Below are 26,181 nucleotides of genomic sequence, written 5' to 3'. Positions count from 1 at the left end.
CACTGAGCCTGCGCGTCCGGAGCCTGTGCTCCGCAACGGGAGAGACCACAACAGTGTGAGGCCCGCGTACCACAAAAAAAAAAAAAAAACTATACTGAGATACAATTTCTCACCTATCAGATTGGCAAAAATCCAAACACCTGACAACACATTCTACTGATGAAACTATGGAGAAACAGGATCACTCATATTTCACTGGTAAGAACGCAAAATGGCACAAGCCCAATGGAGGGAATTTGAGGAATTGTTATAAAAATCATTTCTGAACTTTCTCAACGTTTAAAAAAGTCACTCAGTTAGATGCATGAGTCCACTGAACACTTCTTCCCATGAGAGGGGTGATTCATGTTAGTGGCATATAAAAATCACCCTCAGGTTACATTTGACTTTTCAAGTCAGGCAGGTAATTTTCGAGCATGCCCCCAGGTAGTCCAAATACATGGGCTCCTGGTCCCCCACCTCTCACACCCAGTCGCTGAAGGTGAGAACCACTGATCTAATCCAAGCCCCCAGTTTACTGAAGGCTAGAGAGAGGTCCCACAGCAAAACCAGAGCGGACCTGGAACCGGTTCTTTTTTTTAAAATTAAGTCTTTATTGAATTTGTTACAATATTGCTTCTGTTTTATGTTTTGGTCTTTTTGGCCATGAGGCATGTGGGATCTTAGCTCCCGGACCAGGCATCGAACCGGCACCTCCTGCACTGGAAGGTGAAGTCTTAACCACTGGACCGCCAGGGAAGTCCCTGGGACCAGTTCTTCACAGAGCTCTTGTTCTAGCTCCAAAGACCTGGAAGGAGAAAATGTGCCTTCTTGGACAAGGGACAGAGTGGAGCCAGCACAGTGGTTCTCAACCTGGGTGCACATCAGAATTACCTAGGGAAACTTAAAAAGAAAAAAAAAGATGCCCAAGGTCCCAACCCTAGAGAGTCTCACATCATTGGTCTGGGTAGGTCCCAGGCATCAGTATTTTTAAATAGCTTCCAAGGTGATTCTAATGTGCAGCTAAGCTTGGAACCACAGAGCCAGGGAGATGAACCCCAGACAGGCTCTTAAGTTCATCTTAGAGCCGAATCAATTCCTAAAGAGACCTTTTGAAATGCAAATGAGGCAAGAAGGCAGAGGCTGATATTTCAGACGCGGGTGCCAAGAGCAGGGAGCCAGTATTTGAGAAGGACTGATGGGGATCTTTCCAAGGCAAGGAGGAAAGAGTAGGGAAGGTGCGGGTGAGGGCCACAAAACAAGTCCTTCCCCAAAGACCCCCTCCTACAAAAGGGGCCTGGGAAGGGGATGCTCAGAGACCCCTCCTGGAGTGGTGAGGTGGGGGCCCGGGAGTCAGGTGGTCAGGCTTGCAGATCTGGGCCCGCCCATCACAAGCTGATGGGAGGAGCTGTGAACTCAGCTGGGACCCCGTCAACACGGAGTTTATGATCCTGGGTGAACCCCTTCCTCTCTCTGAAACTCCATTTCATCATCTACCAATACAAAACTGAGCCACGGATTAGGTGACCACTGTAGACTTTCTGGAGGAGGGAAGTGGGGTGACAGCAAGGGGAACCAGGGGTCTCCAGAGGCACTGAGAGGTCCCAGCCATCACATATAAAGGAGTGAGATAACACAAAGCCTAAAGCCATTAAAAAGGACAGAGGGAGAGTGAGGTTCACTGACATGGTAAAATCTCTGAGACAGCCTGGTAAGGGAAAAGAAGGAAACTGCAAAACAAAACCTGCAACCCTAATGTCCACCAACTGATGAATGGCTGAACAAAACGTGGCATAGCCACACAAGGCAATATTAGCCACGGAAAAGAATCGAGCCTTGCTCGATGCTACAACATGCTTGAAAACATCATGCTGAGTGAAAGAAGCCTGTCACAAAAAGCCACATAGTGTATGAATCCATTTACATGAAGTGTTGAGAAGAGGCAAATCCACAAAGGCAGAAAGTAGATTAGTGGTTGCCAGGGAGGAAGAGGAAGAGGGAATGGGGAGTGACTTGGGGTTTCTTTCTAGGGCGATGAAAATGTTCTGGAATTAGAGAGTGGTGACGGCTGTACAACTCTGAATATTCTAAAAACCACTGAACTGTATCCTTTAAAAAGCAAACTATATGGTATGTGAATTATATCTCAATAAAGCTGTTATTTAAAAAAAGCTAGAACATGTTACCATTTTTATAAAAATAAGATGTGTTTGTGTTTGTGTGTGTGTGTGTGCGTGTGTGTGTGTGTATACACGTGTGTACATGTGCATGGTGGGGGAATATGGTCTAAAGAATATGCACCAGGCTGATAACGATGAGAGTACAGGGAACTTGCACTTTGCACTTTTCTTCCCCCACAATTTTTCAGGAGGGAAGACATAGTCCTCCAGCGTTTTCTCTTTAAAGTTTTAAAAAAATCATACAATATTAAAAAATATATATATATAAAGACACATTCTCACTGTAAATCTGTACTGTTCTGACGAAGCAGAAGCTCCCCTGTTTACACCCCCATCCCTTCTCCTCCTGAGGGTGACCACAGCTGAGGGTCAGCTGGAGCTCCTTCTAGATCTCTGGCTCTGTGTTTAAAATACTGAAATAGATGGTGTTCTTTTAGACTTTCCTTCCTATGTTTACTTGACTCTGTGATCTTTGACTTTTATAATAAGCACCTTAAGCAGAAGAAAACCCCAAAACATCCAGCATTTAAAAAGACAGTCTGTGTTCATGCTATATTATTTTGTATGTTACAGAAACTGTGCATGTAACATAATCCCATCTTTATGAAAAAAAATACATAGAGGAATATACATCATATAAGCACAGAGAAAGGCCTGAAAAGACACAAACCAAACCAAATCACAGGTTAGGCTGAGTCAGGCGTCGAATTGAGGGAAGTGGTTAGGGGAGCCTTTCTTCTTTCATTTTATGTATCGTTATTATTATTTCTTACATTTTGGAGAACACGCTCACATACTGCAAACTTCAGAAAACCCAAAAAGGAATACAGTGAACCCTCTGACCAGCTCTCTTGCCCGAGGCAACCAATGCAACCAGTCTGATGTGTCCACCCTTAGAGGTATGCTAGGCATGCATTTATATGTTTTTGTAATGAAATTTTTGCTTCACTGAGCTTATATTACATTTTTAGTAAAAAAAATGCATATATACATTTCAATATGTGTGTGCGCATACATAGAAAAACGTATTGGAAGTACAACATATTGGGAAGTACTACCACCCAAACAGTAATTTGCTAATTACTCGGAGGAATTCCCTCTGAATATTGGATTACAGGTGAAACTTTTTCTCCTTATGGCTTACTTGTATTTCCTCGTCTTTCTCTACTACGCATATTATTACCTGTTGGGTAGGAGGAGAAAGTTATAATAAAATGTTTTTAAAATGTACTTCCCCAAGAAAAGTCATGAACACCATTCCAACACATTTTCAGAGGGTGAGTTCTGAGTGCCCACCAGACAGGGAGGGCAGTGGGCAGAGAAAAGGGGCTGAAGCAGCAAACCTTTTCAGGACCAAAGTGGTTCCAGCCTTTTCTGGATGGAACTGCCCCTGTCCCTGCCCCCCACCTCATCTAAGCCATTTGGGCTCCCACACTGCTCTGCGGCTCTGGAGGGAAAACAAGGCAGGCTCACAGAGCACAAAGACCTTCCTCCTCTCTGCAGGGCAGCAGCTGGCCAGGCGGCCTGGGGGACTGCGGTGCCCCTCCAGGGAGCCAAGGCCCCTCACAGCCCCACTGTCGAACCCCCAGGGGCAGATGTTCTGGCCCTGGGCCTCAGGTGGGCGGGCTGGGGCAGGGCAGGACAGTATCCGGGCACCAACAAGAATGCCAGTCACAAGTGCAGGACCCCGAGGGCACAGTCCTTGGCCTGGCACGCAGCAGGGGCTTCCCCACCCACCAGCAACTCACAAGGCCGCTTTTGAGCAGCCAGGGTGGCGCCTCTAAGCATCCTTGGTCTAATAGCTCCTAGTAGGAGCAGGAGCTCTGCCCTCCCTTGCCCTTCTCCAGGAGATTAGAAGAGGGTACCTCCGCCCCTCCAGCCCACACGGAGAGGCTGCCTGAGCACAGCTCTGGAGAGGCCCCCTGTCTTCTAACACCTTCCATGCTTCCATGCTGCCAGGAAACAAAGACCAACCTTCAAGGAATAAAATGAGCCTTCTGCCAAAACAGTTGGGTAGATTTTCATCCAATTTAGAGGGGATGTTTGAAAAGGTCTCACTGAAAACAGACTGTGCTGTGTGTACCAAATTTACTCCAGGGGGGAGCCTGGGGTAGGGGTGCATCTCAAAGACTGAGGCATTCTTCCTCCAAAGTGGCTGAAGCAGCTAGAGAGGTGGTGTGGCTCCAGGCTGAGGGAGGCCATTTGGGTGGAGGAAGCAGAGTGGTTTGACATGGACCCCAAATCAAAGTACAGGGGCAGACGCCGCCAAGTGCAGGCGTTGATTTGTTACCTAACTGCTCCGTCCATGGGCAACTGGCAGTTTGATACGGAGAGCTCCTTGCTAGAGGCAGCAGAAGGATATTTACTGAACTAAGGTAAATGCTTCTCCAGGCCCCCAGCCATGGTAGAGGTTGTGAGGGTGATGACACTGATAACCAGTATTTACCGAGCTCTTATTCTCCACTAAGCATTTCACCTGCTTGTCTTGATTAATTCTCACAAACACCTCTGAGATGTAGGGATTCACGTTCCCATTTTTTAAAAAATTATTATTTATTTATTTTGGCTGTGCTGGGTCTTAGTTGCGGCACGTGGGATCTTTAGTCGTAGCATGCGGACTCTTAGTTGCAGTATGCATGCGGGATCCAGTTCCCCGACCAGGGATCGAACCTGGGTCCCTTGCATTGGGAGCGTGGAGTCTTACCCACAGACCACCAGGGAAGTCCCCATATTCCCATTTTATAAATGAACAAACAGCACTGGAGCAGTTACATGATTTGCCCAATGCTACAGTTATTTGCAAATAAGTGGCGAAGCCAGGATTCAAACTCAGGCCCGTGTGACTCCAAGTTCGAGTTTGCCCTGCCGCACACAGGCCACGGCTAGGCTGCATCAGATGACGGCGCCAGCAGAACCGAGATTTGAACCCAGGTGAACTGATGCTATGGTGAGTGCCCTTCCTACCCCATGAGAGTGGGAATCAGGCCAAGAAGCCCGGGCCAGAGAAGGAAGTACTCGTTGGAGTGAGTGGCCTCTTCAGAGGTTTCCGAAACACAGCCGGGTTCTAGGAAGGCCCCTGGATGGGGCAAGGAGGGCACGGGCATCGCCGTAAGAGTTAGTGTGGCTTTGGGAGATGGAGAGTCCTGGGTTAGGATCCCATCCTTGTCTTTCCCCTGTCCCATCTATATACAGCAAGTCCACGCTTTCACTGCCGAGGGCCTGGGTTCAAGCCCTGGTCCCGCGAGCTGTGTGGAGCAACCAAAAAAATAAATAAACAAAATAAAATAAAATGGGGACAAAATCACTATGTACCGTGGGAGGCTGCTGGCTACACAACATGAAGACACACATAAAATGCTTAGTGCAGTGCCTGGTACAGAGCAAGCACTCAGACACAGCAGCTATGTTATAATAAATCCCATCAACACTGATATTGGCTTTCTGCCTAAAATACAAAGACGGGGAATGATACTGGATTGGGGGTGGCGGTGGCTCGTGCTACGATTTTTGAGCTGCAGCCCAGCTGGCAACGGTGCCACTGCAGAACACAGCTGGGGCAGGCCACCCTCCCTTCTCTCTAGCAAAGAGCCATCTCCATAGCAACCACATCAGCTCAGGCCAGGGGCTCCTGCTCCCAGCCGGGTGACAGCATCGCCACAGCAACCTGTCAGGATGGCAAAGGCAGATCTCGATGATGGGACTGGAACAGCTCTGGCAGAAGAACTGCTAAGGGACCCTCATCTCCATAGAAACCATATCAGGAAGGAGAGGGAGGAGAGGGGGCAATCAGCAAATAAACACAGGGCCACGCCTCCTTCCGCAGATCCTAAGACACCGAGGGGCACATCAGGGAGGGCTAGGCCAGCCTCACTGACATCGCCTGCAAAAGGAAGTGAACCAGTGTTTCCTGAGCACCAACTGTGTGCCAGGCACCAAAAAGGGCTCTTTACATGCTTGACTTTATTTAAAATTTCACTAATAATAACCACCCCCCCCAAAAAAAACCCCCTAAATACAGCAATCATAGAATAAAAAGCAAAAGCCATTGCCTACCCTACTCCCACCATTTCTAATGCCTCAGTTCACGGGGTTTTCCTCCAGACTTTCTCCAGGCTATGCATCTGCACATACAGACACATGCTTCAAAATGAGTTCGTTCTGTATGGTTTTCCAAAATAATTAGTGGGATTGCACAATATGTATGGTTCTATAGCTTTCTCTTCCTGCTTAACAATGTACCTTAGAGATCTTTCCACATCAGTGCATATGTATCTGCCTTTTTCCTTAAATCGTGGGAAAGTACACCTAATATAAAATTTACTATTTTAACCATTTTTCCCTTTTTTATGGCAGTAAAATATACATAAGATCTGCTATTTTTAGCCATTTTCAAGTGTACAATCCGGTGGCATCATCACCATTCACCTCCAGAACTTTGTCATCATCCCAAACTGAAATGCTGTACCTATGAAACAATATCTCCCTATACCCTCCTCCCTCCAGGCTCTGGTAACCTCTAACCTACTTTCTGTCTCTATGAATTTGACTACTCTCAGTATCTCATCTGAGTGGAATCATATAATACTTGCCCTGTTGTGTCTGGCTTAGTTTACTGAGCACAGTGTCCTCGAGGTTCACCCACGTTGTAGACTGTTTCAGAATCACATTCCTTCTTAAGATTATACATACATTGTAAGTATATACTACATTTTTGTTTGTTCATTGATGGACATTTGGGTTGTTTACACCTTCTGGCTACCGTGAATAATGCTGCTATGAACATGAGGGTACTAACATCTGTTCGTGTCCCTGCTTTCAATTTTGGTATATACCCAGAAGTGGAATTGGCTTATTTGGAAATTCTGTTTAATTTTCTCAGGAACTGCTATACTACCTTAGTCTTTTTAACTTCTTCACAGTGTTCTATGGTTACCTAATCTTATGAATGATCATGAACAACCTCATAAACTGGGTACTGTTATTATCCTGATGTCACAGATGAAGAAACTGAAACTTAGGGGAGGTGGCTTCAGGGTCTCAGCCCCATCTCAGTCAAGGAAAGGCTGGGTGAACTCAGGCAGGTTCTCCCTCTCTGGACCTCTGTTCCCTCTCCTTTACAATGGGAACAGGCTGACATCGAGGCCCCTTCTGAAACTGTCTCTCCTTTTCACTATCAACGGTGGCAGCAATGAGATGTGTGAAGATGGTCCCCTGTTATTGGCCAGGCCATGGAGGGCAGGAGGCTGCCTGGGGGAGGGGGCCTCCCACGCAGCCCTGGGCAGCCCTGAGTAGCAAACACCTCCCATCTCCACACCGAGAAGCCTTTGGCACGTCACACCAACACACCCAGCGGGGAGGGCAGCAGAGGATTGTTATGGCCTCAGGGCTGTGCTGTCTGTCCTGGAATGCTGGCACGCCTGCCCTTGGGAAGGTGAGAACCGTGCCCCAGAACAACGTTCGATCCTAGCATGCCTCATGAGCAGCCAGACAGCTGAGGCCCAGCTGTGCCTCTGGGGGCAGAAGGCACCCGGGCCGCCTGGGACACAGACCCCTGGATTCTGGAGGATTCCAGCCCTTAGGCATCACCTGGGCTGATGGTTTCCAATCTGCACAGCCCACTGGGTCCTACGTGACCTGGAGGACATCGCTCCCTCCCTCAGGGCTGTGTTTTCATCCATAAAACTGGTACAATCACAACCTCATCGGGCCTTTCTGAAAATCATGTAAAGTGTCTAGCATGGTGCTTAACATGCTGTACACCTAACACACAGCAGAAGGAAGAATGGGATGCCAGATGGAGGGACTCTCATGACCAAAGACAGAGAAGCTGGTGCCTGGGGTCACACTCAAGAAGCATCTGGGGCTTCCCTGGTGGCGCAGTGGTTAAGAATCTGCCTGCCAATGCAGGGGACAAGGGTTCGAGCCCCGGTCCGGGAAGATCCCACATGCCGCGGAGCAACTAAGCCCGTGCGCCACAACTGCTGAGCCTGCGCTCTAGAGCCCACGAGCCACAACTACTGAAGCCCGTGCACCTAGAGCCCGTGCTCCGCAACAAGAGAAGCCACCTCAATGAGAAGCCCGCGAACCGCCATGAAGAGTAGCCCCCACTCGCCGCAACTAGAGAAAGCCCGAGCGCAGCAACGAAGACCCAATGTAGCCAAAAATAAATACATTAAATAAATACATTAAAAAAAAAAAAAAAAAAAAGCATCTGTGTCCTGGAAACGTGTTGAGACACCAGCCAGAGGCCCAGACCCAGCAGTGACTTTATACCGAGTGGCAGTGCCAGGCAGTCCGTAAAGCATGTCCACAAAATCTATACCACTTAATCCTTCCAATGTTTCGAAGTATTACTATCCCATTTTATGGATGAGGAAACTGAGGCACAGAGGGCTGGGTCCCCTGCTCAGCACTGTTGCATGTTTTCTCAGGCAGTCCTCTCCCAGCTGTGGTCCTTTGATGGCTGACTGTCTCCTTCGTTAGCCTGTGGGCTCCTCGAGGACAGGAACCAGGTGTCTCTCACGCACCCCTGTGTCCTTAGTATCCAGCACACAGTGAACACAGTAGGTGCTCAGGGAGTGTGTGCTGGAGCAGTGAATGAATAGACAGCTCTGCCAGGGAGGCATAACTGTGCAGAGACAGAGGTTCGGAGACACTGGCTGGATGGGGCTGGCACATGCCTGCCCGGACCAGGCCTGGCCCTGCCGGGGTGGACGGGGCCCTCACCTCTCTCGGCCGCTCCAGCTCCGTCTGCAGCACCTGCTTGGCCAGCTCGGTCTCAATGAGCCGCTGCCGAAGCTCCTCATTCTCCTCCTCCAGCCTCGCCCGTTTCTTCTCCACCGCCTCGAGCTCTTTATGCAGCCGCACGGAGATGTCCTTAGAGACCTGAGCAAAGGTGGGTGATGAGCAGGGCATGAGCAGGCCATCCTACTTCTACCACAGAGCAGCCCCAGAGTAGGCAGGTACTCTCATCACCCCCACTTAGGGAAGAGGAAACTGAGGCACAGAGAGGTCAAGTAACTCACCAAGGGTCGCACAGCCAGGAAGTGGTAGAACCAAAACCCAAACCCAGGCACCCCGTGTTTCCTATGTCCACATCATAGTTCAGCTCCCAGAGAGCTATCGAGGCAGTGCCTGTTCTTAGCAATGCCTTTACTTTTATCTGGGCCTTTTGATGCTTCCAAAAGCCTCTTCTGTCCACCCTCTTGCCCAGTTCTCACCAGAGCTTAAGACAGGACCAGAAGATCATTTTATTTTTTAAATTTAATTTTATTCATTTATTTTTTATACAGCAGGTTCTTATTAGTTATCTACTTTATACAAATTAGTGTATATATGTCAGTCTCTATCTCCCGATTCATCCCATGACCACTACCCCCCAAGAAGCTCATTTTAAAGAGAGGGGAAACCCAGAGCAAGATGGGCATCCCCAGAGACATCTGAACCCCATCTCTGCCAGTGACCAGCATACGTTCCTAGGCAAATTATTTCCCTACTCTGGGTCTCTCCTTAACTACAAAATGGGTGCAATAATAACAGCACCAACCTCATGGGCCGACAGGAGGACTGAATCAGCTATTGCACAAAGGCTTGGCTGAGTGCCTGCACAGTGAGCACTGGGTAAGTGGTGGCTGCTGGCTGGGAGGCGCTGAGCCCAAAGGGGGCATGACTTGCTGAGGGTCACAATGTGACACAGACCCTGAGGCCTATTTCCAGTTGTCTGGGATACAGAACATGCCCCCAGTGACAAAGGCTGGGCAGATGTCCAAGTCATCCCTACAGAAGGAGCTAATGGAGCTGCAAACTCCAATCCCGGTTCCAGGACTCTGCTGCAAGAGCACCCCGTTTCCTTGAGGACCCCTCTGTCCTGTCCCCTGCTGGCTGGGGTGAAAGGTAGGAAAGGGGGTCTCTTCTCTGGGGATGAGGAAGGCCCTTCTGAGCTGGTAAATCACAACTAGCCTCCATCCCCAAGTGGACTAAGTACTAGCATTTGTTGAATACCTGCTATGTGCCAGATTCATTCCTCTTCACTCCAACTCTGCCCCCATTTTACTGGCAAGGAAACTGAGGCTCAGAGAGCAAATGACTTGCTCAGAGTCAAACAGAGCTAGCTAGTGTGGGCCAAGCTGGAGGGAGCTCAGGGGCTTTGGCTGAAGGGCCAGCGTGGCCCAGGCTCCACAAGGGGTATGAGGGCTTTGCCAGCAAGAGGTATGTGTGGGGCAGACAGCCCAGTGCCCCGTGCCTGCCAGTCTCGGAAATGGCCATGGCACCTCCTCCCTGCCGGAAGGGAAGAGGGCCCTCCCTGGCTCTGCCTTCTGCCTGGGCCCAGGCCCAACTCGGCACGGACCCCTTGGCAGTGTGCAAGGCAGGCCAGGAAAAACAACAGCCAGAAAGGAAATCGAGCCCTGCCTCCCCCTCCTCCCTCCGTTGCCCACTGACTCTCTCAGCCCCCTGAAGATCTCCTAGGACAGCTGGAAGCTGGCCCACGAGGCTCCTCCCACAGTCTCTCTAGGCCACCAAACCCTCCTCATCCACAAAGTGGGGGGAGCAATCCCTCACTAGCAGAACGAGGACTCTGCAGGTGGGAAAACTAGATTCAAGCCTGATTCCAGCCCTCACTGGGTGTGTGACCCAGGACAGGTTATTTAACCATTTGAAGTCTCGGTTTGGTCATCAGTAAAAGGGGGTTGATATAGCCTAGTCACACGGCCTGCTGTGAGGAATAAAAGACATAGTGCTTGGAATCCCACTACTGGCCACATACCCAGAGAAAACCATAATTCAAAAAGACACATGCACCCCAATGTTCATTGCAGCACTATTTACAATAGCCAGGTCATGGAAGCAACCTAAATGCCCATCGACAGACGAATGGATAAAGAAGATGTGGTACATATATTACAATGGAATATTACTCAGCCATAAAAAGGAATGAAATTGGGTCATTTGTAGAGACGTGGACGGATCTAGAGACTGTCATACAGAGTGAAGCAAGTCAGAAAGAGAAAAACAAATATCGTATGTTAACGCATATATGCGGAACCTAGAAAAATGGCACAGATGAACCAGTTTGCAGGGCAGAAAGAGAGACACAGATGTAGAGAACAAATGTATGGACACCAAGGGGGGAAAGAGGTGGGGGGTGGGGTGGTGGTGGGATGAACTGGGAGATTGGGATTGACATGTATACACTGATGTGTATAAAATGGATAACTAATAAGAACTTGCTGTAAAAAGAATAAATAAAATTAAAAAAAAAAAACGACATAGTGCTTGGGCTGGTGGCTGGAACATAGCAGGTGCTCAAAAGTATGATTTTTAATGCATTGTCAAGATTACTGCTTCACCTCCGTGCACTGATTTTAATCCAGGTTGGCCCAACACCCCACAACCTCACTCTTGAGTTTAGTGTCCGGGTGTTCAGCCCCAGGTCCCAAGTTTTAGGCTATTAGGTCACCCAGTGAGTCCCTGTCCTGATCAATACTCCATTCATTCATTCATTTATTCATTCATTCATTCATCTGCTTAGCCCCTGGGGGCAGGAGTGGTGGAGCACAGAGGTCCAGGCCCCAGGCCTTGCCGGGGCTCCTTCATATCTCTGTGTCCCGGTAGCAGCGCAGGGTCTGGCACACACTAAGTGCCTAATAAATGCTTGTTGGATGAACAAACAAATCCAAGACCCCAGCAAGCAAAAAGGGAGGGAAATGAAGGAGTGAATGACTGAAACATGGGGAGCTGCACATGCCTTAGCTTGGCTGGGGATGCTCCCCGCAACTGCCCACACCCCCAAATGTCCAGAGGGGGGCTGTGTCCCTGACTGGGATGAGGGATCAGCTGCTGGGAGGAGCCGGGGCTCCTCTCCCAACTATGCTCCCACCTGGGCCAGCTCCTCTCCACCTGGGGTTCACTCCATCCCCACCATGGCCTTGACCTGGGCAGGTGACCCACTCCCCACCAAGAAGTCATGATCCATGTGGATTCCTGGATCCTCTTGGGTTCATGAGTGACTCTATGGATTTCATCCCTTCCGTGAGTCCCCAGTTGCCTTCTGCCCCATTCTCCATGGAACCCCCTTCTCCAACTGCTCTCTAGCCCCCAGAGGTGCTTTGTTAAGAAGGCCTAGCCCCAGGCAGCTTACAGAATTCCAGCGTGGACAAAAGAGCCCTTAATCTCAGATCCCCACGGAGCCCTGTGCCCTTGATGGAAGCCCACAGGAGCAAAGAGCATGCCTGCCTGGAGGGCAGGAGCCTGGTTGCCTGCGCCTCTCCCTTTCTCTCTCTGAGCCTCAGTGGTCCTGGGCCCCCTGGCTCTCACAGGTAATCAGGAAGAATCAGCTGTCACTCCCCGAGCACCCACCACATGCATTTCATCCCCTGGGAACGTGCTTTGAATATCATCCCCACTCAGAAGCTCAGAAAGGAAAGGTCATTTGCCCAGGGCCACACAGCTAGGAAGCTACAGACCCAAGATCTGAAAGCAGGTGGGTCAACTCTGGAGTCTTGCTCTCAATCTGAGCCGCTGTTGGCCTGAAGCTTGAAGACACACTATATTAATATCACATAATAAGAGTATTAAAAATAAGCGCAACAGTGGGCTCACTGTGTCAGGGGCTCACGGGGCCCCACCTGCCTGTCTCATTTGATCTTCTCATGATCCTTCCAACTATCCCCAAGGTTGTGGGGCTGAGATACTACAGGAGGTGAAGCAGCTGCAGCTTCTGGAAACCAGGGCAAATCCCCAAAGCACAAACAAATGCTCTCAGCCATGAGGTCACTGTTACAGCGCTGGGGCCTGGCTCCTGCCAAATGCAACCAGCAGCCTCCAGGCCACAGCCACCTCGCTCATCGGCCCCTCGGCTCCTGGGCCTAAGGCTTTAAGGGGTCTCTGTCACTCTGAATCCCCAGGGTGTGGGATAGGAACTCTCACTAAGGAGCACCCCCTGTCCAGGCAGCATCTGGGCTCTGTGTGGCTAAATCCTCCCAGGAACCCCGGGAGGGTGGGAATGTCACCCCCATTGTACAGATGAGGAAACTGAGGATCAAAGAGAGAAAGTAACCTGCTCAGGTCACCCAGGGATTAAACCCAGAGCCAGAACTTTTTCTCCAGCAACACCTATTTCTAAGAATTGTTTTACTGCTGTGTCCTCGGGCCTCCCACAAGAGTCCCTTCAGGTGGGAATTTTCATCCCTGATTCCCGGGACCCGGGACCAGACACCCTCCTACAGGATCCCAAGCCCTGAGGGTGGGGCCTGGGAATCCCCATGGTGAACAAACCTCCAGGCTATACTTATCTACCCAGGGAGGTAGAGATTCTGGCCCCCTTCTCCACCCTGGTCCAGCCATTTGTCCCACTAGTGCCTTTTAAGTTCTCCTCCTGAACAGTAACACCCCAGGTAACATTTGCTCATTTGCTGAGGGAGCATCCCGAGCCAGACTTTGTGCTCAGCACACTCTTTACTTGAGCTATTTCATTTTATCCTCACAAAAATCTCTACAGGTAGAGACTTGTTGCATCTCCATTTTCCACATGGGGAAACTGAGGCTCAGGGCTGTCAAGGAGCTTTCCCAAAGCCACACAGCAAGCAAGTGGTAGAGCAGGTCTCTGCCCCCCACCCCCACCCCTGCCCTCCTCATGCTGAACAATGTTCCTGCTGAGCTTCTGTGGGTCCTGCCAGCTGTGAGAACCAGCAGAGAGTGAGAGAGCCTGGGGGTGGGGGTGAGGGAGAGGGGGGGGCCAAGGCCTGAGGTTTCTTTCATGGCACCCTCACCAGTAATCTACCTGCTTGCCTAAACCACTGGGGCTGCAAAAGCTCTGAAGATTCAGCTGCCCTAAGCCCTCCTTTTAACAGAAGGGGAAACTGGGACTCCAAGAGGTGGCCCTCACGCCAGTCCACTCTTGCTGGCAGAGCAAGTCAGAGGGCCCCCGGGGATACCCTCCCAGGCAGCATCCAGTTCCCTCCACACTTGGGTCTCTCAAGCCCTCCCAGGCGATGCCAGGAAAGTCAGCATTCTGAAAGCCTCCAACAAATGCCCCAGAACATCCCCAGCACCTGGGACACAGAGAGGCGGCCAAAGCTGTCCAGCCCAGGCCAGTGTGGATGAGCTCAGCGCTCCAGCTGCAGGCGCAGGGAGAGGAGGGAGGGAAGGGGCCAAGCCAATTGCTGATTGGCTAGTTCAAATCCCAACAGAAGGGGCCGCTCCCCTCCGCCCAGACTCCAGAGGGCCTCCCCCCCTCCCCATTCTACACACGCACACCAGCTGCTCTCAGCTCCTCCCACAGAGGCAAGCCAGCTAGTCTGCTCCCATCTCCAGCCTTCCTCCACCCCTTCCTCATCTAAGGCTGACTTTTCGGTGTCTTCGCCCCAAAGCCCCAACTACCTGGACCCAAACTCAGATTCCTCTAAGCTTCCAGGGCTCTCCCTCACCCCACACCCTCTCCATCTGGTACCTGGAATTTGAATATTTGTATAACAATTTATCCCAAGAGCTGCCTTCTCAGGTACAGGTACCCTTTGGCCTTGGAGATATAACCTTTCTGAGCTGTTTCCTCACTTGTACAGCAGACCTACAATCCCCGTGTGCCCACAGCACATGCAAGACAATGGGAGACGAAAAGGCCGGTGTGGATCTGGTGCTCACTCTTCACCTCCCCTTACAGGGGCCCTCTTCCTTCAACATTCCTTCTTCCACCTCAGGCCTCACCTCAGAGGTCGCCCCTGCAGGAAGACTGCCAGATGCCCCTACCCCCAGCTCCTACATCCCTGGATAACACTGGGCTGAGTTCTGAGAGCAGGGTGCTGGGCCAGGTCCCCTGGAGTTCTCAGCCCCCAGACCAGCACTCATACAGACAGGCAGGGCAGACTTCTCTTCTGGAAGCCCCATCTGCCAGCCTCCAGGCCATCCCTCTCCTGCTCTCTGAGGCCAAGATCAGCAAGGTCAGGCAGCAAGCATGGGAGGCTGATAAGTCTACGCTCTGCCAGCTACATGGAGGGTTACACGAACTTGGACAGGTACTTCCTTTCTCTGAGACTCACTTTCCTTATCCGGAAAATGAGAATAATAATAATTATTATTAGCTAACCTTTTCGAGTGCCTACAGTGAGTGACCTCTTACCTACCTGATCTCATTTGATCCTCATGGAACCCTGTGAGGCAGGGGCTGCCGTTACACGTGTTTTACAGATGAGGAAACTGAAACAGGTGACTTGCTCAAAATCATAAAATTAGGGCATATTGGAGCCAAGATTTAAACCAGGCTTATTCAACTCCAGACCTTCACTACTCTCCATCAGCACAAGAAAGAAACCTCCATGGAACTATGCACAGATAACTTGGAGCCCAGCACCAGATGCGTGGCTCATACTCACACAGCAGCTGCTGTTAGTAGGTATCATCTTATGATATCACTTTGGGACAACCATGGTAGATGGCCTATCAGTTCCTAGGGATCCCCATTTTACAGATGAGGATGCTGAGGCCCAAAGAGATGATGGAACTTTCCCAGGGACACATGAGGAGGGAGCTGACCTGGGCACTCAGGCTCATGGTCCTACCCCCCAGCAAGGGCACCTGTGAGGGTTGGGAGGGCCCTGGGCTTACCTTGACGTCCTGCTCCAGGCCACGGATGAGCTCTCCGTCCACCTGGCCAGTCTGGGCAGCGCGAAGGCTGCGGCGCTCAGCCTTGCGCAGCCGGTACTGCAGGATGCGACAGGTCTTGCTGGCCTGGTCCAGCTGCTGCCGCAGCTCCTGCAGCTGATACACATCCTCCTCCATATAGACGTCCCGCATCTCCAGCATCTCTGCCCGCAGCTCCTCAATCTCGTCCTGCAGAGGGAAGGAGAGGTCAGGTCGCTGGGCCCTACGGCAGTGGCCAGGGTACTTGAGTGCAGGGCGCACTCGATGCTGTCCTAGGCACACCTCGGGGGGTCTGGGTGTGGCAGACTGCGTAATGGCCCCCCAAGATGCCCACGTCCTAATTCCCAGAATCTGTGAATATGTTACCTTACATGGCAAAGGGACTTGGCAAATGTGATTAAGTTAAGGATCTTGAGATTGGGAAATTTTGCTGGATTATCTGGGTGGGCACAGTGTAATTACAATCATCCGTATAAGAGGGAGGCAAGGGGCTCAGAGCGGAAGAAGGCGATGTGGCAGAGGTTGGGGTGATGTATGTTGAAGATGGAGAAAGAGCCATGAACCAGGGAATGCAGGCAGCCTCTAGACGCAGGAAAGACTTCTGAGACTTGCTCAGACTTCTGACCTCCAGAATTATAAGATAATAATCTGGGATTGTTTTAAGTCAAATTCGCAGTAACTTATTATAGCAGCAATAGGAAAGTAATACACTGGGGAAGCAGAAGAGGCTCATTCAACAAGCATTTATGAGCACCAGCTGTGTACCAGGCTCTGTGCAGGCACAGGGGGTGGGGAAGGAGAGTGGTGACCAAGACAAACGTGGCCCTTTCTGTATTGTCTGCATGGAGCCCCAAGTCTCATTGGCAAGACACAGTAAACTGAAGGATAAAAAAACCCCTCAGATACTGTTAAGAGCTGTGCAGACAAAAAACCAAAAAACCAGAACCAAAACACCTGGGTAATATGAAAGAGTAATGGGGGAAGGTGCTATGTTAGAGGACAAGGTCGGGGAGGCCGCCTTTAAAGGGACATTTGAGCTGAGGCAAGAAGGAACAGCCATGCAGAGAGAGGCAGGGAGCAGTGTGTGCAAAGGCCCAGAGGCAGGAAAGAGATCAGTGTGTCAAGATACAGCAAGGCAGCCAGGGTAGCTACAGGGGTTAAGTGGAGGCTGGGGAAACTGACAGGCGTCAGCCATCCAGGGCCTTGAAGGGTTGAGTAAAGAATCTGAGTCTGGGTTTTAGGTGGAGGGGGTTGAGGTGGATGACCTCACTTCCTCAGGGCAGCTCCTGACCAGCTCTGTCATCAACTCCCAGATGTCCTTCACTTCCCCTTTGTCATCATGGGTATATCAGCAATTCTTCATTTAAGAGTTTGTCTCCCAGAGAGACCGTGAGTGCCTGGGGGGGCCTCCCCACGTCTACCTCACTCCCCGCTGTATGCCCCACACCCAGCACAGGGCCCAGCATCCTGCAGGCTCCCAACAAATACTAAGTGCATGAAGGCATGTCTTGTTAGGTAAACAATCACAAAAAGACATACCAACGTGAAACAATCATTAGACACAAAGTGTAGGGGGATGAGTGGGGAGACCCAGGAGAAGAAATGGATGATTACTATGTCTAACAGCAGATGTGAAAGCTGAGTCACAAATGGAAATAATAATATCTGCCCTTAGTGTGATTGAACGGATTAAATAAGATTGTACACTAAAAAGAGAAACCGAGTCACAGGAGATGAATGACCTGCGAAAGGCATCCCAGAGGACTCACAGAAAGCACCTAGAAATGGTGCTGATGGCAGAGCGGGGTGGGTCCAAGAAGCAAACAAACAAACAAACAAACAAACCACTGTGCAGGCCCTGGAGAGGGACCACAATCTGGAGAGCTGGGTTCACCAGCCCTCTGAGCCTCCCTTTCCCCAAAGAAAATGGGTGGCTCCCTACGGGGGAATGGCCTGGGGTTCCCAGCGCCCCTGAGACTGGATGGGTTGGTTTAATTCAGGGTTAGGAAGTGGCACCTTCAGGCTGGTTCTTAGTATGAAAGTTCATGGAGATTTTTATTTATTTTTATTTTTTATTTTTTTTGCGGTATGCGGGCCTCTCACTGCTGTGGCCTCTCCCGTTGCGGAGCACAGGATCCGGACGCGCAGGCTCAGCGGCCACGGCTCACAGGCCCGGCCGCTCGGCGGCACGTGGGATCTTCCCGGACAGGGGCACGAACCCGTGTCCCCTGCATCGGCAGGCAGACTCTCAACCACTGCGCCACCAGGGAAGCCCCATGGAGGTTTTGATATCCATCTGTACCCAGTTACTCCTGGGACTATTTCTCAAGTGGTTCTGAACACAGGAAAGGAAGACAGAGGGGACGACAGGGTACCTGCTTCTCTCAACCACAACAGATACTGTCCCATTCCCACCAGCAATTGAAGGGTTTGATTCCCACCTGGCACCGCAGCCTCGCTCCTAGTTGGGGGAGGGTGGGTTCAGCAGCACCCCGCAAAGTGAATGATTCTGCCTGCATCAAGCTGCAGAGGAATGGTCCCCTCATCAGGAACCCCAACTCTACCCCAATATAGACACAGACTCGGCCTCCCCCCCACGCCAAGCAGACAGAACTAAAAGCGGAGAAGGAGGAAGTGGGACAGTCAATGATCACACCAGTTAAAGAAATGAGGAAGTGAGGGGTCCACACGCATTTCAGCTGGCAAGATTAAGGAAGCATAAAGGAAACAGCACTCAGGAAGTGTGGGCCAGTTGGCTAAATCCAAGCTAAACCAGCCTCCAGATGGGCCTGTGTTCAAATCCTCACCATACTATTTACAGAACATGTTGACAGGGAGGATTTGGGGGTCGGAGTGGACCCAAAGTGCAGGGTGAGCCAAAGGGAAGTGCAGGGGATGCACAAGCTAATGACGCTGGGCTACATTAAAAGATGTATGACATTTAGATCATGGGAGGTGACATCCCACAACACAGGACCACACCCAGGGCACTGGAGTCATTTTGGGGGACCATTTATTTTTCTAACTTTTAAATAACTGATTTTTTAGGGACTTCCCTGGTGGTCCAGTGGTTAAGAAGCCGCCTTCCAATGCAGGGGATGCGGGTTCGATCCCTGGTTGGGGAACTAAGATTCCACATGCTGCGGGGCAATTAAGCCCATGTGCCACAATTAGAGAGCCCGCACACCGCAACTACTGAGGCCGCGCACTCTAGAGCCCGAGGGCCACAACTAGAGAGAAGCCCATGTGCCGCAACGAAGAGCCGCGTGTGCAACAAAAAAAAGATTCCGCATGCCGCAATGAGGATCCCGCGTGCCGCAGCTAAGATCCAATGCAGCCAAATAAATAAATATTGTTTTTAAAAACTGATTTTTCTGTTTATAAAAGTAAATGACGGGACTTCCCTGGCGGCGCAGTGGTTAAGAATCCGCCTGCCAGTGCAGGGGGCACGGGTTAGAGCCCTGGTCTGGGAAGATCCCACATGCCGCGGAGCAACTAAGCCTGTGCGCCACAGCTACTGAGCCTGCGCTCTAGAGCCCGTGTGCCACAACTACTGAGCCCACGTGCCACAACTACTGAAGCCCGCGCGCCTGGAGCCCATGCTCCGCAACAAGAGAAGCCACTGAAATGGGAAGCCTGTGCACTGCAACGAAGAGTAGCCCCTGCTCGCTGCAACTAGAGAAAGCCTGCATGCAGCAACGAAGACCCAACGCAGCCAAAAGTAAATTAATTAATTAATTTTAAAAAATGTTAATCATAAAAAAATTATTAAAAAAAGTAAATGACGATCATAAAGACAGTTTTGAAAACAGAAAACATAAACCACTCATCATTCCTCCACCTGGTCTTGAATCACAGTGGTTCTCAAAGTGTGGTCCCTGGACCAGTAGCATTAGCAACACTGCGGGGGGTACTTGTCAGAAATCCTCACGCCCTGACTGAGAACTACTGAATCCGAAACCCTGGAAATGGGGGCCCCCGAGTGACTCTAATGCAGTGTGTTTCCTTCCAGTCTTTTTTTTTTTCTTAATTTATTTTTTGGCTGCACTGGGTCTTCGTTGCTGCACGCACGCTTTCTCTAGTTGCGGCGAGCGGGGGCTACTCTTCGTTGCGGTGCATGGGCTTTCACACTGTGGTGGCTTCTCTTGTTTCGGAGCACGGGCTCTAGGCACACAGGCTTCGGTAGTTGTGGCTCACAGGCTCTAGAGCTCAGGCTCAGTAGTTGTGGCGCACGGGCTTAGTTGTTCCACGGTGTGTGGGATCTTCCCGGACCAGGGCTCGAACCCGTGTCCCCTGTATTGGCAGGCAGATTCTTAACCATTGCGCCACCAGGGAAGTCCCTTCCTTCCGGCCTCTTTCCTTAAATGGGCAAGAGTCACGTGTCTCAGCTCACAAGTCCTCAGCCCAGAGCCTGGCACAGAGCAGGGTCTCAATAAGCATCTATTGAAGAAGTGAATGAATGAATGACCTTTCTCACATGAGCAGCTGTCTCTCCAGGCCTGCCCTTCACCACAGTCCATTTCTGCAAATGCAGGATGTTGCATTCATGCCAGCTCCATCTCTCCGTGGTGGCCAAGGGGGGCCCAGGCCCCTCGGGGGCTTGTCCCAGCTGCAGGCAGAATGCAGTCAGCCCCTCCTGGCACCGTCCACGTGAGAGGGTGAGTCCACAAAGGCTGAATTGTGGCCCGCACGGCTGGGTCTGCTGGGATGTGTGCAGCAGAAGCTGAGCTTTCGGGGTCTGAGGTGGGGGCTGGGAAAGGGGCTGCTGGGACATGGGGAGGGGGCTGAGGGTAGGACTCTGCTTCCCTCCAGAGGTTCTTGGACCTCACAGAGCCTCCCAGTCTCCCAGGACTTCATCCAGGGACTGTATGATCCAACCGAGGGAGCTGGTAGGGAATCGCTGGCGGGTAGTGGGTGGGGAGCTCAGGCTTGCCTTCAAAGACAGCTCAGTGGGGCTTCCCTGGTGGCGCAATGGCTAAGAATCCGCCTGCCGATGCAGGGGACACGGGTTCGAGCCCTGGTCCGGGAAGATCCCACATGCCACGGAGCAACTAAGCCCTCGTGCCATAACTACTGAGTCTGTGCTCTAGAGCCCTCAAGCCACAACTACTGAAGCCCGCGTGCCACAACTACTGAAGCCCGCGTGCCACAACTACTGAAGCCCGCGTGCCTAGAGCCCGTGCTCCACAACAAGAGAAGCCACCGCAATGAGAAGCCCGCACACTGCCATGAAGAGTAGCCCCCACTCGGCGCAACTAGAGATGAGCCCGTGCGCAGCAACGAAGACCAAACGCAGCCAAAAATTTTTTAAAAATAAATTAATTTTAAAAAAATTTCCTCCTTAAAAAAAGAAAGCTCAGGGCCCGCTGAGCCTCTCACCCCAGCCACGGGGAAATGCGGAGAGAGGGGGCCAACCACTGAACTAAGCCAGCCCAGTGGCTATACAACAAGGTTGTCGGAGACCCCCCCCCCAACGTCGGTGGGGAAACCCAGACTTCATCCCCCACTGCAGACAGGAAGAGGCCACACTGCCCAGCAGTGCCCACCTCAGAGCCCAGGGGCCCCCGATTCTCAAACCGCCGCCCCCCCACACCCCCACCCCGGTCAGAAAGTCCGGACTAAAGAAGCTGAGCAAAGGTGATCAGATCAGGCACAGCCTGCCAGGCCTCCAAACCCATCCTCTCCGGCCGCTCCTTCAAGGTAACCTCTCCTCCCCTTGAAGCTTAACCTGATTATTTAACCGGGACCGAGAATGGGGAGTGGAGCGGGGAGGACGGGGGACAGATCGGGCACCCACGCTGCTGCCAGGGTAGTCAGCCTTTCCCTTTACAGACAATGTTTCTTTTGCTCTGAGTATAGAGGTAATACCTGTTTATTGGAAAAAACTTGGAAAAAAAAAAAAGCAGATAGCTTTCTATCTCCTCCACTAGTTCCCACTGGTCTCTGCGTTAGGTCCAAGCTTCTTACCCTGGAATCTGAGCACACACATCTCCCATCCCCCAGCCACCCACCCCGGGTCTCCTCCCCACTTCTGTCTTGCCTCTGCCCTCCATGTCCAGGCACTCCACGACGAAGAAATAGCCACCACCTATCGGGAAGCTCACTAATTACCAGGCCCAGTCCAAGCACAGTACGTGCACAATAGTTAGACCCCTAACCAGCTCTGTGAGGTAGGTAGGGAAAATGTTCCCACTTTGCAGATGAGGAAACTGAGGCTCAGAAGTTTCCCAGAGCTGCTCAAGCAAAGGAGCAGTGGAGTTGGAATCCAAACAAGCCCTGTAACCCTGGGCCAGTGCATCTTAACTGTGTGTTCTACTCCCAGGGTTGCTTGGGCTATTCCCTCTGCTCGAGAGCCTTTGCCAGGCTAACTGCTAACTTTCTCATCCTTCCAGAGTATTCCCTCCTCCCCCAATCTGATTCAAACCCCACCCTCTGAACTCCATTCTTCTTGTGCTAAAAACTTTAGGTCACATTTGCTCGTCTTCAAGTCTATCTTCCCCAAGAGCTGGCGGGGAGGGCGGGCGCTGGGTCTGACTCGTGTCTGGTCCCCAGCACAGGACAGGACATGGGATGGAGCAGGCACCCATCACTGTCTATGGGTGGGTAGATGAATGAATGAAAGGAGTATGGCTTCTGCCCTGCCCAGCCTCTCTCACAGCCCAGAGAGGGCAGGCCCTCCTGATCCCAGCCCCAGGTCAGCTGCAAAGAGTCAGGGAGAGCCTAGGCTGCTCCAGGGCTGGCCTCAGACCCCCATGCCACCTCAGGAGGATGGGCAGGGTCTCTCGAACCTCAGCTCACCCACCCACTCCCTGCCCACAAGTATACCTCTGTCCATCTTCCCTCACATCCCCTAATGACCCATGAGGTCAGCCTGCAGGAATCAGCCTCTCAGGGGCAGACCCGCTCCCCGAAATGGATTGGTTCCCAGGAATCCTGAGGGAATTGGCCAGGAAGAGTCTTTTGGTCCACGCTGGGCCGGAGGGCCAAACATGAGCTCACACTACCGCGAATAATAGCGTGGCATTGCATGGCAGCACGGAGCTTCACAGTTTACAAAGACACTCCATGAGAATCATCTCACGGGTCCTCACAGAAGCTCCATGGACAGGCAGGACAGGAATCACCATCTCTGTTCTAGAGGCAAAGAACCGCAGAGGAGCACAGGGGAGGTGGGCTGTGTCCAGGGTCACACAGAGACACCTCCAAGCGGGACTCAGGTTGCAGACTTCAGGCTCTTTCATCTGCACCAGAATGCAGGGAGTCCATGAACTTGGATGGGAAGGGAAAAAAAAAAAATCACGTCTTTACTTTCACTAATGCTAACCAAAAACTAACATTTCCTTCTATTCTGGACAAGCCACAGTTGTATCAGCAGTACTTATAGCCTTGGCACCAAAAGAAACCAGATATTTTCATATCCCATAACAGTTGTTGCAGAAATGTCAAAATATTGTATACACTCATCAGTACTTTGAAATTACAGTAGTTAACAGACCTGTTTCCAGAACTTATAAATTAATAAACACACATATTACTATATCATAATTTAAAAATATACTTTGATAACTATATTTCAATATGTGTGCTTTCCTTTATATTTTGTTTTAAACATTTAAAAACATTATTCTGAGAATTACTCTCAGCACATGGTGCAAAATAAGATGGAGTCTGTGTGCCCTCTGGAGCCGCCTCATCTGTGGGGTCTGGGTTGCCACCCCAGACCCCCGCTCTCCACCATCAGGGCATAAAGCTGGAGAAGCAGAGCTCCGCTTTCACGCCACCTTTAAAATGTTCCAGGAGGGACTTCCCTGGTGGCGCAGTGGTTAAGAATCTGCCTGCCAATTCAGGGGACAAGGGTTCGAGCCCTGGTCCGGGAAGATCCCACATGCCGTGGAGCAACGAAGCCCATGCGCCACAACCACTGAGCCTAAGCTCTAGAGCCCGCGAGCCACAACTACTGAACCCCAGAGCCACAACTACTGAAGCCCGCACACCTGAGCCCGCGCTCCGCAACAAGAGAAGCCCCCGCGATGAGAAGCCCGCACACCGCAACGAAGAGTAGCCCCCGCTCGCCACAGCTAGAGAAAAGCCCGCATGTGGCAACAAAGACCTAACGCAGCCAAAATAAATAAATAAAAATAAAATTTAAATAAATAAGTAAAATGTTCCAGGGAATTCCCTGGCGGTCCAGCGGTTAGGACTCGGTGCTTCCACTGCCGTGGACCCGGGTTCGACCCCAGGTGGGGGAACTAAGCTCCTGCTAGCCTTTCGGGGCAGCCAAAACAAAATAAGATGTTCCAAGAAAGAATGCTTTCTGCAGGAAACCTACAGGGATGTAAGATGATTAATCTCTGCACAATGAGGACAGAAGTGGGGGGTGAGATGTGGGGCTACTGGAACACTCGCAGTGACTCCAGATGCCTGGGTCTGATGGAACTGGTGTGGAAAAGCAGATGGTGAGGTCTCCCGACCCATGCGGCTGGAGGTGAAAGTGACCAAACACGAAGCCCCTCTGCAGAAACACAGCAAAAGCAACAATGGGTGGGTGAGCCTCAGCAACAGCTCCCAGCTGGCCCACAGGGGACAGGGAAGGAACCAGGGGGACAGGAGGCTCCTGAAGGCACGAGGAGGCAGCCTCTTACCAGCCACCAAGGAAGAGACTGTTCCAGCGCAGAGGTTCCCTGGCCAACTCCCACCCAAGAGAATCAGCCCCCACAGGGCTAGGGTGGACCCTGGGAGGGGCCTGTTCACCCAGAGTCCCCAGGGAACTCTGATTAGGGCCCTGCACACCACATTCTAGAAACCCTGGGATACTAAGGCTGGGTCAGGAGCAGGGAGCCGGGGTCTCAGCCCACCTTGCTCCGACAGGAACTCTGCACCGCCTGGGGCTCCTTCCATTCTGCATCTGTCTCCCACCTCCTCACTGCTCCACCTCAAATGCCACCTCCACCAAGAAGCCTCCCTGGCTACCTCAGCATAGCCGTTTTGTATGAACAATTAGTGAGTATCTATGGTGGGCCAGATTCATCACCAAATCACTGGATTTAGTCCCCGTGACGGTCAGTCTGCTCCCCACTAATCTGTTCTTCACTTAGTACATGGAGTGATTTTTTGTAAACTGTTACTCTCCTGTTTAAAACCCTCCAACGATCGCCAAAATCTGGAAACAACCTAAATGTCCCTCAACTGGTGAATGGCTAAATGGTGGTACATCCATATAATGGAACACTACTCGGCAATAAAAAGGAAGGAAATGCCAAGACCCACAACCACGTGGTCGGAGCCCAAATGCATTATACTAAGTGAAGGAAGTCAGACTCCGTTGGCTACATGCTGTATTAAGCCATTTCCATGACACTCTGGAACAGGCAAGATTATAGGGACAGAAAACAGATCAGTGGTTGCCAGGGGCTGGGGGAGGAGGGAGGAACTGACTACAAAGGGGCACCGGGGAATTTTGGAGGTCGATGGTTCTCTGTCTTGATTGTGGTGGTGGTTAACAGAGCTGTGTGCATTTGTCAAAACTCATTTCACAGTATGTAAATCACCGGACCTGAAAGCAAAACAGAAGCCTGATCCTGCCTACCTGTCCATCTTCATCTCCCCCCATTCCTCCTCGTGTTGGCTACACTCTAGCCACTCGGGTCTTCTCCCAGCAGCCAGAAGACACCTTGCCTGTCCTACCTCTAAGCCTCTGCCTGGATTCCCCTCCCCTGCATCTCCCACTACCGGCTCCCCGCCCTGCTTGAAGCCTCCACTTAAATGCCACCTCCTCAGAGAAGCCTTCCACACCCTTCTAAGCCCACTGTGTCCATCTCAACCCCGTGTTTCTTTCAAGGAGCGTATCACAGGTCCCAGCCCAACTGCGTCCCTGCCCAATTTCAAACCTTACCCAAATTTATCACCTCCTGCCCAGGTTCTAGGGACCCAACCCACCAATGGGCAACAACAGACCAGGAAGAATGACAGCCGAGCTAAGGGACCCAGAACCTTCACTCTGAGGGAGCCTCTGCCTGGTCTGCCTTCTCCCACACCACCCTGCCCCCCACGGTCCCTCCCTCAGGCCAAAGCCCAGGCTGCCTGCCCATCTGCCACCCTGGCTCTGGCCCGGGCCACTCACCCTAGCCCGGAAGGGCTGACCTGTAGTTTGGGCCAGCAGTGGCCACAAGGGCGGCATGCCAGCCCCCCGAGAGGCCAGGGAAGCCATCTGCTGTCCCTTCTGCCTGTCCTCCAGGGTCTGTCAAGGCTCCAGATGAGATCTTCACACTTGGACCTCAAGGAGGGCAGAAGGCTCTGCAGAGCTCCACTTTCCTCCCAGCTCAAAAGCCAAGACTGCGCGGCTTCCCTGGTGGCGCAGTGGTTGGGAGTCCACCTGCCGATGCAGGGG

The 26,181-nt window shown here is 51.5% G+C and overlaps 1 protein-coding gene across 3 annotated transcripts in view; it reads right to left on the bottom strand.

Moving 5' to 3' along the window:
* The window catches only part of MTCL2 (microtubule crosslinking factor 2), a 68,699-nt gene that overhangs the window by 31,264 nt on the left and 11,254 nt on the right, over positions 1 to 26,181 (bottom strand). For all 3 annotated transcript variants that reach the window (XM_007116781.4, XM_028498453.2, XM_028498454.2), the window contains exons 2-3: positions 15,759 to 15,983; positions 8,886 to 9,044 (exon numbers count right to left, since the gene is read on the bottom strand). In XM_007116781.4, the coding sequence (XP_007116843.3) occupies positions 8,886 to 9,044; positions 15,759 to 15,983 (384 nt within the window). The remainder of the gene's footprint in view (positions 1 to 8,885; positions 9,045 to 15,758; positions 15,984 to 26,181) is intronic.

The sequence above is a fragment of the Physeter macrocephalus genome, chromosome 14, assembly GCF_002837175.3.
Source record: "Physeter macrocephalus isolate SW-GA chromosome 14, ASM283717v5, whole genome shotgun sequence".
In the NCBI taxonomy this organism is placed as follows: Eukaryota; Metazoa; Chordata; class Mammalia; order Artiodactyla; family Physeteridae; genus Physeter; species Physeter macrocephalus.
Note: the sequence above shows the minus strand (reverse complement) of the source record. Positions and strands in the feature narration are given on the sequence as shown.